Source organism: Molothrus aeneus, chromosome 1 (genome assembly GCF_037042795.1).
Source record: "Molothrus aeneus isolate 106 chromosome 1, BPBGC_Maene_1.0, whole genome shotgun sequence".
Classification (NCBI taxonomy): domain Eukaryota; kingdom Metazoa; phylum Chordata; class Aves; order Passeriformes; family Icteridae; genus Molothrus; species Molothrus aeneus.
In genome coordinates, this window is record NC_089646.1 from 34,462,142 (window position 1) to 34,481,176 (window position 19,035).

Genomic DNA, 19,035 nt, shown 5'->3' on the forward strand with positions numbered 1-19,035 from the left:
TGGAAAGCTTGTTGTGCAAGATCTTGGGAAATAGAGCTGTGAGAAAAACATCCCAAAGCTGCTTTACAGTGTTTTATATCAACAATTTGTAGGTACTGTTGATACTTTCAGTGTATTTCTGTGGGATGAACTTTGCTTTTGATGCTGGAGTCCTACAATGATAAGAGCAGAGATATGGAAAACAGACTTTTTTTGGTCATACATTTAAAACTGAAGCTGAAATTCCAACAAAAATCCAGAATTGAAACTTCTATTTAATAGTGAAACTAGTTCACTACGAAATAAAGTTTGCCTTTATTTCACGGTGAAATAAATTTGCACGTCATTGCTGGGAGAGAAGACAAGTGGGTAAAGTAGTACTTGTGTACTGACTTCTTGATTAAATAGTTTTGCTAAAGCCACCAGGAAATGTTGCTTTTTCTTTCAGATGTTTCTAATCCCTTTACCAGCCTTTATTTAAGCTTTGAATTAAGAAATTATGAATTCTCTTCCATCTCTTCTCTTTCCTAGGACGAGGCAAGTATTTTGAAAGAGCAGCTCCGGAAAGCTGAGGATCAGATTCAGGCTAGCAAACAAGAAGCTGTTCTCATGTCAAAAGAGCTGAGTGATGCAGTAAATGTGCGGGACAAGACGATGGCAGATCTTCACAGTGCACGGCTGGAAAATGAAAAATTCAAAAAGCAACTTGCTGAAGCTTTAGCTGAACTCATAAAAATCACAACTTTGAAAAATGAGCAGGTAAATTTTTAGTATTGAAGTTTATCTGTATTTATAAAATCTTTACTGGGAATAAAATAGGTTTCTGGATGATTAGTGCAAATAATTATCAAATGTTCTGTCAGCAGTCAATATACTACCTTAAATCAAGTGCATGTTAGCTGATTTGGAAGTTTGGTCAGAAAGGAGGATTCTGCTCTTACTCACATCTACTTCTCCCCAGATTATTTTCACAGAATAATGCAGTATCTATGTTATTTTGAATCCTCTCCCTATCTTAATTCTGTTAAGTGAACCACAGTAGCATTATATTCATTCAAATAAGAAAATATATTGGTAGAAACTTGGGTTGTTTTATAATGTTCTTTTGTCATCGATAGATTCTGTCTGAATTCTTAAAAGTCCTTCCAGTATTTGTAATCAAAGTTCATTTGCTTTAGGTACTTATAAGTATAAAAAATATTAATGTAATGAAAACTGTCTTGACCTTAGTCACGGATAAAAGTATAGTGAGATAACATATATTTCATCATTTTGATTAAAGTTAGCTTTATCAAGGGTCTTCAGTGACTGCAACTGTATTGCATTTATTTGCTACTAGGATTACTGTAATGATGTAACTGTTAGAAGAAAATATATTGAGCTGAACACAATTAAAATAATACTGTAATATTACAACACTCAAAAGAGCTATTATTTTTAAAATGTCAAAGAATTGCATGTTTTTTCCCTATGAGTTTCAGTTGTGTTTTGAAATGTGCTTTGAAATGTATCATGAAAGAAGTAGCAAGTCATCTGAATGCCTCCAGTTAGCAGAAAGTATCCAAGCATGGCCTGTGTCTGGTTGCTGGATGTGGTTTGTGTAGCTCATGTATCAGTGTAGTGGTGCCATGGAGCCACTCCCAGGTGAAACCTAGTGAGTGCGAGGGAATAGTTGTGGACTGTGCACTTTTGCTATGTGGCTATACTTGCCTGTAGGATAGCTGGAACACCCCCTGGAAGGTGTTCAGGCTTTTCCTATACATTCAGACTTTAGATACACATTAATGAACCCATAAAATAAGAATCTTCTTTACCTGCCTCTAAACAGGCATTGTACCAGTGCCTGTTTACGTCCCTCAGTGTGTCCTGCTTGGAATGAAGTTCAGCTCATATTCTGCTTCTCTCTGTGCTCTACTGCTTGTGCTATTCCTTTCTTTCCCACAAAGAAAACAGGAGCTTCAGTACTTACATGGAGCATTATGCTTTTTTAATTGAAAAAATACTTTTTAGGAAATAGTGGTATTTGAACAAAAGGGACAACAGTTTCTGGGTTTTTTTTTTTAAGGAAGCTTCAAATGCAGTGGAACAGGAACTGCGCAGAGAAGTTGAAGATCTGAAGCTTCGTCTACAAATGGCTGCTGACCATTACAAAGAGAAATTCAAAGAATGTCAAAAACTTCAAAAACAAGTAAACAAGTTTACAGAACAGGCAGTAAGTAGAATGGGATAAGTTGCACTTGCTTTTTTGGTAACATTTCAAAAACAATTTAATTTCCTTCTGTGAAAAAGAATGCTTTAAAAAAGGATTAAAATGTGTGGTAAGCAATGACTCTTTACCATTTCCTTTCACAAACCTGCTTGTGAAAATACTTCTATGATTCTCTTTAGGTAGTTGTCCAAACCAAGCATAGAATTTATAGTAGCTGGTGTAGAAGCCTAGTAGAGTTTGGATGAACCTATAAGCATTACATTGTTCAAGGAAGAACTGAAGCTGGGAAAATCCATAATTACTACCTCTGTCCAGTACCACCACAAAAAAGCCCAACAAAAAACCCCAAGCCCAAAAGTGGGGAAATAGAGAACTTGATGTAGGGTTTAAAAGCCAAGTGGGGAACAAGTCTCCACAGCACAATATGGAGTTGTATTCCATATGTATTTTGTAATCTTAGCACTCTTCCAAGATCTGTTTCCTAAATAAATGAATCTTTTGAATGATGATATATGTCTTAGGCCACCTAGTAACTGAACCTGTCAGCCAATTTCAGATTTGAGGGCAGAGTTCTTCAGAATTTTGTAAAAATTGGAGTTGGAGATGAGCTCAAACAGGGAAAAGGCACAATAGCAAGATGCACAAATATGAATTCTTAAGAAAACCAGACTTAAGTATTTCTATTATCCACAGAACATTGCATAAAAAACTCATCTTCTCATCCAGAAGGTCAGTGGTGAATGAGGTGTCATATTAGAACATCTATGGCTTTTCCTTAAAAATCTTCCTTATCTTTTGCAATGTTGTACATCTTAGAGCAAACACCAGATTTTATTGCTTTTGCTCCAGAAGTCCAGCAGACATTTCTGGTACAGGCTCAATTTTTCTAATGGAGTATTAGATTTAAGTTAATGAATTAAAGTGTAACTGATTCTCTAGAAAATGGGATTTTTCTAATAATTTGCTTAGAAATTATTCTTTCTAGGGAAAAAGACCTTCATCAAGCAAGATGACAAAAAACATAGTCTGAAGCAATTTCAGTCTTAGCAGAATTAAATGTTTTTGTATATTTATCATTACCCACTGTTTAAATGAATGGTTCTGTCTAATTTTGGAGCAAATGATGCATTTTGCAAGATACTTTACTTTGTTTGCTTTGGCTTTCATTTAATCAAGTACCAAAACAAAATTTCTTTTCACAAAGAAAACTGCAGGGCATCAACAGAAACTGACAGAAACTGCATCTAACATTGAGACAGCTACTGCCATCCTTACAGACAAAAAGTTGTCTGCATCTCCAGGTATCAACAGCTTAAATTTTGTCTGCCTTTATAAGCCTGAAAGTGTTGTCTATGTAAAGTAGTCACTAATATTATTTGTAGTGTAAAGTAGGTGGACTTGTTCTTCTAACTAAAACATTAATTAGAGATGTGAAGATTGAGCTGAATATTTTGTCTGTTACCAGGTGGTAACAATCATAAATAAGTTCATGTATCAGTTTAATTGCTATTTTTTAGTCAGTAGAACTGAACTCTTGAATTTCTGCTTCATGGTTAACAGAGATGGTTTTACCAAGCTAAGAAACAGTTTTTTGAAAAAAAAAAAAATCTTACTCAATTTTTCGCTATAATACTACAATTTTGCAGTCATGTTATTATGACTATCTACTATAACATTCTGCTGTAAATCAATCTGCTGAAAAGTTCTGATTATGTGATGGCAAGGTCAAGTCTACTGCCTGTTTTCATGAATTATAGGTGTAATGGTTTATAAGAAAATGTTTATAATTATTATGAACTATTCAGCAATTGCAAAAATAATTTTCTAAAACTACAATATGTAATAGGCTAAAACTAAAGAAGAAATCTTTCACTATGAGGCTGGTGAGGCATTGGAACAGGCTTCCCAAAGGACTTATAAATGCCCCATCCCCTGAGTGTTTAAGGCCAGGTTGGATGGGGTTCTGAGCAGCCTGGTGTAGTGGAGGGTGTCCCTGCCCATGGCAGGGGGATTGGAGCTAGAGGATCTTTAAGGTCCCTTCCAGCCCAAACCATTCTGTGATTTTATCATTCAGTTTAAATTGATAAATGCCAAAAAATGCTGATTAGCTTTTTCTGTGTTATTTTATAACTGACAGATTCTTGCTGTCTGTAAAGCCCAAAGGTTGTAATTTCTATCAGTTTCCTCCTGTCTAAAGTAAATTCAAGTGTTTTTTAAAACAAACAATCCCAACAAGCTCAGTGATAGTGTGTGATGAAGTAGTTTGCTGAGATGCTTCCATATTTTTATGTAAGAATAGAGTATTTAGAATGATAGCATACATATTTTGTTTTCTTTCTTGGGAAAGTACTACATATGTGTGTATTTATGTTGATCTTCTCTTGATGTGAGGGAACTGAACACAGATGGTTGCTGATCGTACATAGTACATAATACTGATTGTCTCTGCTTTGGATAACATGGAGCGCTCTGGTTTTGATGCACTCTTAAATCTGGGCTGTCATCTCTCTTACACAAACTTTATGGAAGAAAAAAAATCCATGTTCTTGTTTTTTTCTTCAATGTTCACAGTTAGCCCCATTTCACCTGACATAGTTTCGGAATCCGTGGTAAAGGAGCAAGTGCGTGAGATGAATAAAGAGATTGCTGAGAAAACAGAGAAGTATAAGAAATGCAAGCAAATGTTGGCAGTAAGTAAACAGCTGCTTTGGAAAGCTGAACAAAAAGTAGCTGTAGGTGCTAGGCCTTAAAACCACAAGGCCTATCCAGCTGAGTTGCCTTCCTTGTTTGTGTGATACACCGTGATTATGGTACAAATCTTAACATTAGAAAACACATTTTTGTTCAGTCAGCTCTTGACTATGTATGGTTTTAGAGGGTCCAGACAAGGAAAACCAAGATACAGTAAAACACAGGTCCACATGCTTAAGGTTTTAAATACTTTCTATTCTTACATTAAGTGTAATTGCTCTTATACATCAAATTCAGCAGGCTGCTGTAAACCAGCTGATGTTTGGAACAAGTGTGGCAGTGTTGATCTGATACACTGTCCAAAGCAAAGTAACTTTTCCCTGTTGCCTATCATGGCTTTTACAGTGTTTTCACACCCAAGTGGGTTTTGCCAACTACCTTGGGCTCAGTCACACATAAAGGCATTTATTTGGTTGTCTCACTCAAAGTTGGCACTTGATTTTCATTTAGCCAGTTTGGATGTGTGTATGATGATGGCGTATTGCATCAGTGGCACTGGTGAAAAGTTCAGAACAGTTCAAGAAATTGTTTCTGAGTGTTGTCTTGTCTGTCTTCATTTTGTGTCTTTGTTTTATCACAATGATACTACTCTATTTTAGTAAGTTTTCCAGGATGTAATAACTGTCCTGTAATTTTGTTCATGACCCTGTCCATGGAGAGCCTGCATTGGCTTCTGCTGGATGTTTATTCCATAGTGATTTTTGAAGAAAGCTTTGCCTGTGACCTTCTGGATGAAAGATACTTAGGTTGTAAAAGTCACTTGGGAAAGGTTTTATATTGAAGTGAGGTACTTGAAAGAATAATCAGGGTTAGTAATATTAGGGTACAAAGAAACTTGAAACTGTGAAACTAAAGAGGAATATCAGCTTGTTGAAAACTAAGGGAAAGAAATGCCTATTGAACATAATTTATGCAGTGTTCTGTGGTCCTGACCATTTCAGAGTCTTGAGTCAGGCTTGTAGAAGCCATTTGTAAATGGTCTCATTTTAAAAGCATGGAGTGACATTTTTGGGGGTGGGAGGGAGAATCTCTTAAGACTGTAAATAATTCATGCCATGGTATAAACTACTTTAGGATGAGAAGATGAAATGCAGTGTTTATGCTGATGAATTAGCTAAACTGGAGCTGAAGTGGAAAGAACAAGTGAAAATCAACGAGGGTATAAAATTACAGCTGGCAGCAATGGAGGATCAGTATAAGGTACGTTACAGGTTTTGTTTATGACAATTAATGGTTACTTCTTAACATGGCTGCTTATTTCTGATGGTTCAAGTAATGAAGAACTTTAATAGGGAAAGTACACTAAATACATTTTTGCTGTAAATACAAATTCTGCTCTTGAAGAAACAATGCAGTCTTGTAATGTTTCTTTTAAAGTAAAAGAGGTCTGCTAAGACCTACTATCACCACGCCATCAATCTTTTAATACTGTGGATTTAGACAAACCCCTAAATGATGTAGTCTTGTATACAGGGAAAAAAAAAAGTGCAAGGAATTTCTAATTTCCTGCTGCTTACTGTAATACTAACAGGAAGACTGATTGGTGTGTTTGTCTAAAATCTTCATATTCTATATTGGATTGCCAGTGTAGTAATGTCTAATTCATTTTATCTGAAGTCAGTAGAGAGAGGGAGGAGTGATCCATTGTTTTTAAAATCATGCAAGAAATTAATGTGGAGAACCTCAGCTATAGTCTTGGTATAGTGATGTAACACATACACCAGAAAGTCAAGCATCAATGGGCAGCTTTAGCTTACAAGGGGCCTTAATCTTTGAGGTTATGTGATAGCAATGCTTATGCTGAATTTGTCTTTTAGGTCAATAGGAATGACATAAGAGCAACAAATGTTCATGAGACCAGCTTTTCTGTTGGTTCTCAGTCTAATGGTGATAATCCAGTTGACTCTGTTGCCTGTTTTTGCTCATTGTGATGAAAAATGATTAAAATGAACTGTGACTGTATTGGTTCTACTAGGAACCCCTTTTTATTAGGAATTACACCACTTTTTCTTAATAAAATGCTGAATTATTCTACAGTTTCTTTCAGTACTCCATTGGCCATATTTTTCTGACACTTTCCAAAGCTCTTAATTTCAATTTTATAAAACATATGACTCTTTTCAGTTTATTTAACTAATTAGCAGTGATCTGTTGCCATGCATAATTTAATGTGAAGCAAGTTTAACTTCTCAACAGCAGGTGTAATAAATAATTGGTTCCACAATTGAAAACATTTTGACTGCAATTAAAAATTTGCCATAATTCAGGAGGGTGCAGGTGGTACAGAAAAAGTGAGCTTTTCTTCCCAGTCAGGAGATTTTGCTCCATTGACCTAAACTTGGAGAAGGAATATCAGAATTGAAAAAAATTTATAAGCAGTTATGCCAAGCATTGAGCTTTGATGTTAGAAAAACAGGGGAAGAAGCAGTCTCTAAATGAACTAGAATACAAGTAAAATAGTCCTTTGTAATGAGAGATTATTTAAATCATCATTTTGAAGCCAGGATGAGTTGTGTAATGTGTCAGTTGCACCTCCTCCTAGAGCACCCAATAGAGACACAACGTAGATGTTCGTGAAACAAATTTAGTGTCTCTGAGGCAGGAGGAGCTTTTGGTTCTCTCAAGTTCTGTGGTGGGACATAGGAAATGCCAAAAGATTTCTTCAGAAATAATGAGATGAGGCTTTCAGACCTTCAGCTGTGTCTGTGCAGTGGTGCCCCACCTGCCATTGGTGGCACTAATATAACTTGTAATATATATATATATATATATATATATATATACACATAATATAACTTGTTTTTAACACTGAATTTTCTCATTCCACAACTGTTAGTGAAAACTGGCAAGAAAAGGGTGCTGATTAACTGCTATTATGCAGCAGATAAAACTTTGTGAGAATTGTTGGGTGGGATTTATAGTAACACTCACTATGTGTTGCATGTAACTCTAGTACATGAAAAACTATTTTCATCTGAAAGATTAACTTAATCAGGGAGCTTTGTTTTCATGATGTAACATGCAGGGAAATTGTTTCCATTCACTAATACAAGAATCTTAATCTTCTTTTCATACAGATTCAGCTGGCAGAAAAAGAGAGACGAATAAAGGAACTGGCATCACAGTTGGAACTCTTTACCAGTGAGAAGGTATTGTCACACATTCTGAAATGCTAATGTAATGTAGAAGTATGTCAGAGCTATTATATGGCAATTAATTGAAGCCAAATTTTACTGAAAAGTGAAATAATAATATGTATTTATTACATTCAGATAGTATTGTATGGTATTGTGCAAAGTTTGGATTTTTCTTTGAAACTTTATTTGATTTCTTTGCAATTCTGGTATGAAGAAATACTTAGTAAAACCAGTCATTGTAATACTGATAAACTGAAAAAACCGTGAACTTACAGATTAAGCTAGTTAATTTTTTTGTAGAATTCTAGATTGTCAATTAGTTGGTATTTATCTTCTTTTTAAGCCAAGGATATAATTTTTAATAGATCTCTCATATTTTTCTTGTTCAAAAGAAATCAAGTTTAAGTTTGAATTTTGGTGAGGCTAGTTTAGGTGGAGGGAGTAATTTTAAACACCACACATAAGAACAACAACTGTAGTAATAATAATAATAATGTATGAAGCTTATAAAAGCTTGGAACTTTGTCTACCAAATTTGTAGATATTTACATTACAAAGAAGAGTCAAAGTGCCTTTCTAGGCTGGACCCATGATTAAAAGGCTAAGCATGGGGTAGTAGTAAACATCATTTCAATTTGTACTCATTATCAGTGTTTGTTTATAAACCAAGCATAGCTTTCTAAAAATGGTCATTTGCTGTCTCTTCAAACCTATGAAATGACTTTGTTTCTTTTTTTTATTTACATACTTAGATAGCCTTTGGTTTTTTTGGTTTTTTTTTAATCGGTCTCTACCCTAGCTATCCAACTTCTGGCTAAGGTTTTTTTGCACCATCTTTTTACAGTCATGTTGATCTACATTGTGTTTCAATTGTATGTAATGCTAAAATTAAATTACTAATGCTACTACCTCTCATTTAAAACTGCTTCTGTATTGCAGAAGAAATTGGTTTTAAAAAGGAAAATCTTGATTTCATTGCCAATTGATTGTTCCTGCTTTGTATTGAGTAAAGATTAATTACTTAGATTTTACACACTCACCAAAATGTGCAATCCTAGCTTTTTAATCTTACCTGTTCTAATCATATGTTCCTTTTAGTTTATAAATCTAAAGTAACTCTGGCATAGTTTTATATTGTAACTAGAGGATGGATGCCATCCATTACATGAGGTCTTTTTGCATTTGAGTAGTGTTTTGTTTTTCAGAGTAGTTATTGGTACTTGATTTTTGCATTTTTCTGTGCAAGAGGTTGATCTGAAATTCATCTGTTTGCAAGAAAAAAATATTAAATTGTCCCTTTTTTAAACAGGCTTTTAATTCTTACAGAGTTGAGCTGACAGTTGAAGCTTTGGTTTTAAGTTTCAATTTAAAGTCTTTCAGGGAAAAGACACACTTCAGTCTTTGAGGGTTTTATTAGCATCATGTCAGCAAATATTAAACATGAACCCAGAGAACCCAGAAGAAAATACTAATCAGAAAGAACATTACTGGAAAGCATGTCTGCCTTAACAGTTCCTATTTTTTAATTATTGTTTTCATATTTATATCTCAGAATTTTTTGCTTGGTTCTGAATTTAAATGGCATATTCCTTTTCATATTCATGGCATTTTGCTCTCTCTCTCTTAACCCACTTTGTTGAATGGAAGGATGAGAAAAATTTTTATTGGGATAAATTACAGCTGATGCATTGACCACACTGAAGTCACTTTAATTAGTGTCTTTTGAGATCTATACTGGCTTAGAGTTTTAATGGTTTCTAAGTTATAAAAGCCCTTTATAGTTTGTAATTACTATCATACGTATGGTTTACATGCAGCAATGCAGAATTTTAAGTATATTAATTTTTTGAAGAGTTCTGTTTGATCATTTCTGAAAGAATGATCTGATTCAAATATTGCTGTTAAATATCAGAAGGGATCCAGTGCAACGTACTTAATAGTTCACAAATGTCTGTCACTCATGAATTCGTATAGAATTATGTCAAGTGTGTACATAGATGTGGTCCACATACTAAAATGCTACGTTTTTGAATGGTATGGTATGATATGAAAAAAAGAACTGGGTTTTTTTTTTAATTTTAACTTTTAAAAACTTTTCTCACTGTCATTATCTTTAGTTGTTATTGTTAGTCTACTGATTTTTACTGATTTAGCTAATTTTTCTTTATTGTAAAAAGGATGCAGACACTTGAAAAACATGGCAGTTCTGTTCGTGTAATTAGAACAAACTGACAAGAAACCAAGAAAAAAATAATATCTCTTTAAAATATCTTCCTTGTCTTTTTTTTTCTTCATTGACTATTTTTGGTATTTCTGGTATACTTGGCATAAGGTCAAAATGAAAATACGGTAGGAAGGATAGCAGATTTTTTTCTTGTAAAAACATATTTCATAAACATTTCAAATTTTGCTAGGACTCCATAGGTTAACTACATTTTGAACTTTGCATTATTTAGGAGCTTGGCAGGACACCAGGAGATCAAGCTGGAAGGATGATGGAAGGACAGACCTCACAGCAGACATTACATTTTCGCAACCCATACTCAGAGGAAAATGGACCAGTTCCTGCAGTGCCAAGTAGACTACCAGTACTGCAATATGGAAACCCTTATGCAATTCAGGAAAGAAGAGGTAAATAAATTTCACACCCCCCAATATAATTTCTCCCTCTGTTTCAAAAGCAGTACCTCATTGAATGCAGGTTAAGTACCAACAGTCTTCAGACTGGTTTACAGAGCCTTTTCTGACTGATGAACATCAGCATAAGGCCTTTATTTTATTTATTTATATATTTATTTTATGATGGGAATCAATAAGGTAAACAAAATTTTAAACATCATTGCAAGAAGCCGATTCTCTCCTATTGTTTTATATTATCTAAACCAAAAATGTGTTTTAACTCTCGATTTTTAAAAGTAAGGTAGCATGTCTGTAATCTCAAAATACACTCTGCTGAACAAAGATGTCCTAATTAATTTTTCTTCAGATGGAGCAGATGGTGCTTTTAATCCTGATGAGATCCAAAGACCACCTGTTAGAAGTTCCTTTTGGGAGCTGGATGATGTAGTGTGTAGCCAGCCTTCACGCAATCTCAGTCGGCCTGATGGTTTAGAAGATCCTGAGGACAGCAATGCAAGTTACCTTTTTTTCTTATTTCTTTTCCTTGATATAGTTACTGATGAGTTACCTAGAGTTTCACATGGGTTTTCCATAGCTGATAAATCTGATTTATTGTTATGTAAATTTGGAATTGGTTTTTCTTTTCCCTGAAAAATACTTTTGCTTGCTGTGATAGGGAAAACTCCACTGATGACATTGTACTTGTTCCTCTAATCTCTTGAGTTACTGACAGCTTGTTTTGGTATTAGGACAGTAGCTTCTTAATTTTTTTTAAGTACTAAAGTAAAAAAAGTCAGGTAATCTCAACTCATGATTTCTGTCTCCCATGTGGTAGAATGAGAACTCAAAATGTAGCCACATCTCCCTCATTTTATTATAGGAATATAGGAACTAAAGTGGAACAGAATAAATAAAAATGTAAAGGATTCAGATACCAGTATTTTCAGTTAAATACCTACTGTAAATTGGTATCCTAATAGATAAATTATTCTAATCTGTCAAATCTTTCGTTCTGTCTTCTGCAAGTCTGTATTTATTAATTTCCATTTTGAATGCTTTTTGGTATTGGACATGTGTTAGAAAGAGCTAAATTGACTGTTGCCTAAAGCTGATTGAACTGAAAGAGATGCATTTGCACTGATTTTTTTTCTTTTAGGGCTTTGGATGTTTTAAGTTTCTGGTTAGCTTTTCTTTATAGTACAGCTAACTTGCACATTCTAGTATAAAAAATTGGCTTCTGTAATAAATTGGACCGTATGTCTTCATTTGAACAGGAACAGACCTATTACTCTTTCTTATTCCAAGTACTCTTGCACCTTCAGAAATATTAAACAAGAAATACCTTTCTGCAAAGTATTGTGCTCTTTGCAAGTACAGTGGTATCATGACCTGTTTCTCATTTAGTCTAGTTTGCCACATTTAATTGCTATTAACCTTTGCAGAAACTGATCAGTGTTCAGACAGGCATGATTTTAGCCCTGGTGCTCAGCACCTATAATGGAGAAAAATGTATTTCTCCCTCCTACCTTTTGCTCCCAATGTCCATTACTGTGAATAATTAGAGAAACTGTCAGAGCTTTTGCAGCCTGTTCAAGATCTCGAATGTGAGCTTAATGCTGTCCCCACCTTTACTTCACATTTTGCATATTTAATCTGATCATTCTTGACGTAGCTATTACATCTGACAAGCTCTTCTCTTCTTTAGTCATCTGCTGCAGTTTAATTAGCAGGGTGTTTTCTCTGATCTATGTGCTTTGCCCTCTTGCAAACCCAAGAGAAACAGTGCTAGAGTCTTGTGCTCGTTTGCAGACACAGCTTGGATTTTTGTAATGAGGTGGAATATAATAGGCTTAAATAAAGTTCAGCTTGAGAAAAGGTGCCTTTAAATCAAATAACTTGTATCTTTATTTTTATTTGCAATTGAGAATCAGTTGCTTGTTCCTCACCCAAATAGACTGGATATAGTGTAGAAATTTATATGGAAATGAGAAGCTGCGGGAATCTTTCTAGGGAGACTTAGTAATATGCCAAAGATAAAACAGTTCTGAGGCAGGATGTAAATAAATAACCAGGGAAAAGTTCCACATATGTAGGTGATTCATTATAAAGAAGAGTGTGTCATTTGTGCAGAAGAAACAGCAAATATAAAATTATAAATATGAGGAGATTACCATTTCTTGGGGTGTTTTTAAAAATAAGATATTTAAGGTGTAGTTCTCTGCATTTTTTCAACCAGCAGGATGTAGAGCCTTTTGCTGGAGGAGGATTCCCTCCCAGAAGAAAAGGACTGGTAGGCTTGCTGCTTTGTTTAAAATGCTACCATTGTATGGAGTTCTGCTGTCCTCCTGTCCTCATTCCTATTACTACACATTATATTAGTTTAAGAAATTAAGGGTGTTGTAGTCACTTCCACCTCTTCATGGCTAAAAGATCTGAAGTAGATAAATGAAGTAGGCATGTTCATCATCATAGGTGAACCACTACCAGAACAGCCATGAAGAGGTGGAAGTGACTACAACACCCTTAATTTCTTTAACTAATATAACACAAGATATTCAAATTTTTGTGCTGTTGTGTTCCAATTTGGTTTCTCATGAAACTTGGTTCCTTAGAAATGGGCACTTCCATGTCTTTGGTTGTCATAAAAACCCTTCAGTTTTGTATAACTGGGAAGAGTTTCCAGGATTCTTGTAGCTTTGACTTTTGGAACTCATCGGCCAATTAAACTGATTTCTGAGAGGGATAAAGTGGTCTGTGTTAATAGTGCCAGCTGGGCATGTGCACAGTGGTGATTTTGTTTGGAGTGGCTGACTTGCCACAGGTTCCTGCTGTCATCTACTCAACACTAACTTTCCATTTACTCATGATCCTGTAATTGACCAAAATGGAATTCTTGGGAGCAAAGAATTCCTAGTAGTAAGGGAGAGATCCATAAACAAACCATACATACATATCTATACAAAAAATACTAAAATATGAGTTTTAGAAAATGTAGTCCTAATTACAGTTGGCAGCAAGCCCAGAATAACTATCCTGAGACTATTAAACAATGTTTTAGTCATGGTAAATTTGTAGGGGATGGGGAATGTTAACTCTTGGCAACTGAGCACCAGGTCAGGATATTTTTTCAGATAACTCCAAAATGGCCTTTTTTCTAGCAAAAACCCCCACAATGCATTATTACCCTGATCTGACCCTGGTAGCCAATTACTATCTTTTGCATAGGGAGCACATGAAAAGAGCAGTTGGTATCCAGGTGTCTCTTGGGAGTGCAGACTGCTTGCAGAAAGGTTGAGGGGCCTAGAGGAGTGAGTTTGATCTTACTCCCACAGCAGAGCTGAATCACAGAATAAAGTGTATGTACTCTTCTTCCAGTTGTACCTGCCCTGCATGTCAGCTCTGTGTCTGTTCATGTTTTTTTAAGGCTGAGGTTGGGCATTGGTTCCTTACTTCTGCATGTCAGACTGATCTGTAGTGCTTGGGGATGGGGTTTTGTACTGTGTCACACAGCTTTCTAATTTCTGTTTGACAATCCTGGAACTGTTTACAATTGTAATTATGAAAGCAGTACTTGAGGCGGAGTTTGTTGGTTTCAGTAAAACTAAATCCAGTTGCACTTCTGACAGTTTCATGTCTGGCTTTCCCTTCTTCCCCTAGTGGCAAATCCCCTTTTTTTACCAAGCTTTAGTGTATAATACTGTATTTATCTTCATGATTCACTTAATCTGTGGAACTCATTGTGGCAGTTTTTTTAAAGAGCCAGAGGTACAGTCCAGTGATAATAGTTAAGTCATGATGTTAAAAGACATCCTTTATAATTCATTCACCTAATTATTCAGACTTCTGAGTTCAGGAGGCCTGGCACTTGTTCTGCTGCAGCATCACAATGCCAGCCGGTGGGTCCATGGTACCAGTCTTTTCCTAAGGACCTGAGACTGTGTACCCACAGTGTTACATCACTGCAGGGCACTGTAGAGCTCTTGGACTAAGAGTGTGCAGCCATGTCCCTGTCCCTGATCATCAGTCTGGACTGCAAGAAAGATGGCTTTGGATCTACATAAAAGGCAGATTAAATTTTTTCTTTCTCAATGTATGGAGTGTGGGCTTTCATCAAAACCACTTGGATGACTCAACCTTGTGCTGTTGAAGTAAGCTGATGCCTTTGCTTAAAATAAAGCATAGGCAAAAGCCACTGAGGCACTCAGGCCTGGTGTCCCAGCACTTGTTGTCATGGTCTCTGTAAAGCAGCTTTGAAAACCACATCATTTTGTCTTCTGACCTGTCAGGGGTGGTTCTTTTTCCCGGGGGAGAGTAATGGGTGTTTAAATGCCAGGTTGAAAAGCGCATGTAACCTTATTTATAAGAATAAGGAATGGGTTGCTGGATGATACTGGGGCACTAAGTGGCTGTGAACCAAGATGAGACCCATGTGAACCATGATGATCTGTCCTCCCCCCATAAAGTGCTCCATTTTACATGGAACACTTAGGAATTTTGTCCATAAGAAATGACAGAAGTAGACAGCTGTTGGAGCCCAATACAATGGCACCTTCTCTGTTTTCCAGAAATTCAGAGTTACCCCACGGCACTGCGTGAGAATTTTTAGTTTTTGGTGACTGTATAGTGTTTACTATAAGTTGTAATTAGAATAGCTGGGAAGTGCTCTCAGACTAAGATAAAGTTCTCATGGTTCCTGTTTGGCCATGCCGTGGTTACACAGTAATCTCTGTAACATCTCTGTGAGGTCAGCTCAACACAGAGACATTTGCATTCTTCTTGTGTGGGTTAGGCATCCCAAAAGGTTAAGAACTGATCCCTGTGAGTTGGCCAAGAGCAAAAGTACACTGAAGAGACAGACGTTCTGTATCGTAACAGGGTAGTATCAGTTCATACTTAGTATTGACATTCTTGTACAGGGCCTGGGTCAGAAGCTGCTGTAAGGAACACACAGTATGAATTTCTCAATTAGGGAAACTGGGCCACGAGGAAGCTGTAGCCCTAGGACATTCCAAAAGCTTTTACATGTGCTTGCCTTGTGTTGAAGAGAGTTCTTGCAGGGCAGCTGTGTAGGACAGTGCAGGTGTGCCTATACAGAGGAAAGCATCATCCTTTTTTTCAGATGTTTCTTAAAAAAGAACAAGGAGGAGTGTTACATTTGTATGTGGTAGGGTACCACACTTGCCAGAAGCTGAAAGAGAGGGCAAAAGCTGTAAATAATTTTATCTTGCCAAGTGCCTTAAAAAAAAAAGGGGGGAAGGAGTGGGAAAGGGGTTATACTGAAGAAATTAACTAAGACTTAAGTGTTAATTTGGCCTGTGTGTGTAGTAGAGCTGTTTTACTGATGGAAGATGCACATTAATTTTCTTGGTTAAGTCCTGGTGTGCTTCAGTCTGGTATTCAACAAATTTGTTGTGTTTTTGTACAAGATGTAACATTGTAGCATGAGAGTACTTAAACCAAAATAGTTTTTCTTTCTTAATACATCTATCCTGTCTCCTTCATGACAAAAGGAACAACTGATGAGTTTTAAAACTCATATGCCCTTTTCACTGCAGGTGCAAAGCAAACAGACTGCAAGATTGTGTTTGTTGTCAGCATCTTGTCATAGCAGGTCCCACTGCCTGCTTAATGGAAATGTTAAATGGTTGAAACCAAACAGGTGTTGTCAGAAAAATATTGAGGAAATTTTCCCATCCTTCCCTGTTTCCATTAACCCTTCGTAAGGGGAAAGTAAGCTAGGCTAAATATATGTTTGCATATGAGTTATCTGTAAAAAACACAGCATATGTGCTCCTTCACACATCATTTTTTGTAGATCAGCTAAATAATTCCTAGCCCTTGCTTTTAATGCATCTTTGAGATAAAAAAGGAAAATGAGGTAGGAGTTGGAGTTCCAAAAATCTTGCAGTGTACCTGTATTTCCACCTTGAAATTACTCCATTTTGTGCTCTATTATTGAATTGCAGAATAGAGCCAAGATGTACAAAAGTAAAACTTAGGCTGCAGAAATTACAGAGTGAAAGTATATTTCATCTGGGTTTGTGTTTAGTAACAAAAATGCATATTGAGGAAAAAAAAACCAACTTGTTTTTGTAGGGATTAGTCTTTAAAATACTTTCTCTTTTCAATAGGATGATGACAACACTGTACCTTCTGCTCCTGATCCTCCAAGTCTACTCTTGCGTGAGCGGGGCACAGGCTTCTGCTTTGATTCCAGGTAGATGTTATCTTGTATTGGTCTTTAAGGGCATGGAGAGGTGTCTGTAGAACTACCCAAGGGTGGGGGTGCAGGTGAAAAGCTACAGAACATTTTCAATGAATGTTTGGTTTACAATTAACTGGCACAGAATATGCCGTGAGACAGGGCAGGCTGTTCATGCTATACCTTTGATGGAATTTTGACAAATTTTTTAGTAAATGAATGTAAATGAAATGTTTAGTAAATGAACTTTTGTTTTTTTCCCCTCTCTTGCCAACCTAATTCTGAACCTAAGTTTAGAGCTTTTATAAAGTGTTATGTTTGCTAAGAGCAAGCATTTATGAGCAGAGAGAGTGGTTTCCCATGAAACAGTTTGGCCATTAAGGCATTCAATAGATTTGTATTCAGTGGAAGCTGGAGTAAGGTCAAAATTATGTTGCTTTTAAAATGCCAGGTTATTTTGGAATTTGCACGTGAAACTACTCTGACTGTATTGAGTGCTTTTGGAGAAACATTTAAATGAACTGGATGATACTTGGATACAAAGTCCACTCAAATTGAAATTGGTAGTAAAGTTCTGAATGTTGCTGGCGGCAGGATCCTGCTTTTAGTTTGCATTAACAGAATAAATAGAAATAAACTGTTCCCTTTTTTCTTCCTCTCTACCTCCTTGTGAAGTTTTGATGTGCAGAAGAAATGCCCTCTCTGTGATGTGATGTTTCCCCCAAACTACGACCAGAGCAAGTTTGAGGAGCACGTTGAGAGCCACTGGAAGGTTTGTCCCATGTGCAGCGAGCAGTTCCCACCCGACTATGACCAGCAAGGCTTCGAGAGGCATGTCCAGACGCACTTTGATCAGAACGTATTAAATTTTGATTAAATACTTTGTTTTGCAGTGTAGCTTAAAACCCCACCACTTTGAGTAGTCCATCTCCAAAACAAAAGCAGTGCAGCTTTCTGTAACAGTGCAAAATTCTGATTAAAAGCTCATGTACTCTAATGGGAGCCATGGCTGTAAGCTGCTATGGGGTTATCTTCTCTCTCTGCCTAACACTGTACTAAGGAAACCCACAACCCCCCACTTTGTTGTGTATGTAGCTATTTATTCCCCTATTTAGTGGAATTTCTTCCCCTACTTAGTGGAATGCCTAAGGACACAGGAATGACTGAGCCTCAGAAAAAATGAGACCGGCTTCATGGTGTTCTTCAGCTACATTTAAAAAAGATCACCAAAACCACGTGTGGTTTCTCTTGACCTTGATAACCGAGGCACAATTAAAAATGTAATAAGCAGGTGTCTCTTCTAGCAAATCCATGTAGTTTTTCTCTGAGTAACACTGAAATTGGAAAGTTACATTACTTACCCTATGAAAATATAGTTTTCTAGTACATTTCTGAGATGTAGATGCATGTACTGTGAGATTCCAGGCTTGCAACAAGAGGAATGGTAAATACTTCAGTTTCACATGCAGAATGTTTGCCTTAAGGAATAGCATTAAATGAGGTATGTTATACTTTAAGGCAGTGGTTTTGAGTTGAAAGAGACTGCTGTGCTTAAATGCCTACAAGTAATAGTTTAAAAAAGTCATTGCCATTATGTTGCAGTTTTATTCAGTAGAAAATATTGTTCTATTTTCACAACAGTGGATTGTGTTCCTTCTGGCTTTTAAAACGTTTTGCGTTTTAACTTTATGTATTTCTTTCCAATAAGTAAAACCACGTGTGTATATCTAAACATTTTATATTTACTTTAATTGTATTAAGTAAATTTGCTTCCCACTTGCTGTACAGTAGTCTTGTTACATTAAAAGCAGAATTATTCATGGAGTCAGTGGTCTATTTTCCCTGCTGCTCATTTTGAAATTAAACAGAGTACAGACTTCACTAAGGAGTAAATGATGACTCAGTATTTTATGGCAAAGGGTTGCTATTCACATCTGTTTGTGTTCTTTCTTTGAGAGACAGACTCTGGGATTAAGGCTTAGAGTAGCCTCTGTTGACTGCAGTTCCCTCCTGAACACTTACAATATCCAGTTAATGCAGGAGTTAACTAAAAACTGCATGATGTGGATGAATTGCAGTGTCCTCGGCAGCAGCAACTCATCAATGCTCGTGTGCCATTTGTAGTCTAAAGATTTTTG

At 36.2% G+C, this 19,035-nt stretch overlaps 1 protein-coding gene across 3 annotated transcripts in view; it reads left to right on the plus strand.

The window, feature by feature from the left end:
* TAX1BP1 (Tax1 binding protein 1) overlaps nucleotides 1-18,721 on the plus strand; it is a 55,724-nt gene extending 37,003 nt beyond the window's left edge. For 2 of the 3 annotated variants that reach the window (XM_066554870.1, XM_066554878.1), the window contains 10 exons: nucleotides 511-738; nucleotides 2,045-2,191; nucleotides 3,393-3,489; nucleotides 4,760-4,878; nucleotides 6,014-6,139; nucleotides 8,017-8,088; nucleotides 10,533-10,707; nucleotides 11,063-11,208; nucleotides 16,827-16,912; nucleotides 17,573-18,721. In XM_066554870.1, coding sequence (XP_066410967.1) covers nucleotides 511-738; nucleotides 2,045-2,191; nucleotides 3,393-3,489; nucleotides 4,760-4,878; nucleotides 6,014-6,139; nucleotides 8,017-8,088; nucleotides 10,533-10,707; nucleotides 11,063-11,208; nucleotides 16,827-16,912; nucleotides 17,573-17,774 — 1,398 coding nt within the window. In that variant the 3' untranslated portion in view covers nucleotides 17,775-18,721. The remainder of the gene's footprint in view (nucleotides 1-510; nucleotides 739-2,044; nucleotides 2,192-3,392; nucleotides 3,490-4,759; nucleotides 4,879-6,013; nucleotides 6,140-8,016; nucleotides 8,089-10,532; nucleotides 10,708-11,062; nucleotides 11,209-16,826; nucleotides 16,913-17,572) is intronic. The other variant, XM_066554885.1, reaches the window with a different exon arrangement.
* The last annotated feature ends 314 nt before the right edge of the window (nucleotides 18,722-19,035 follow it).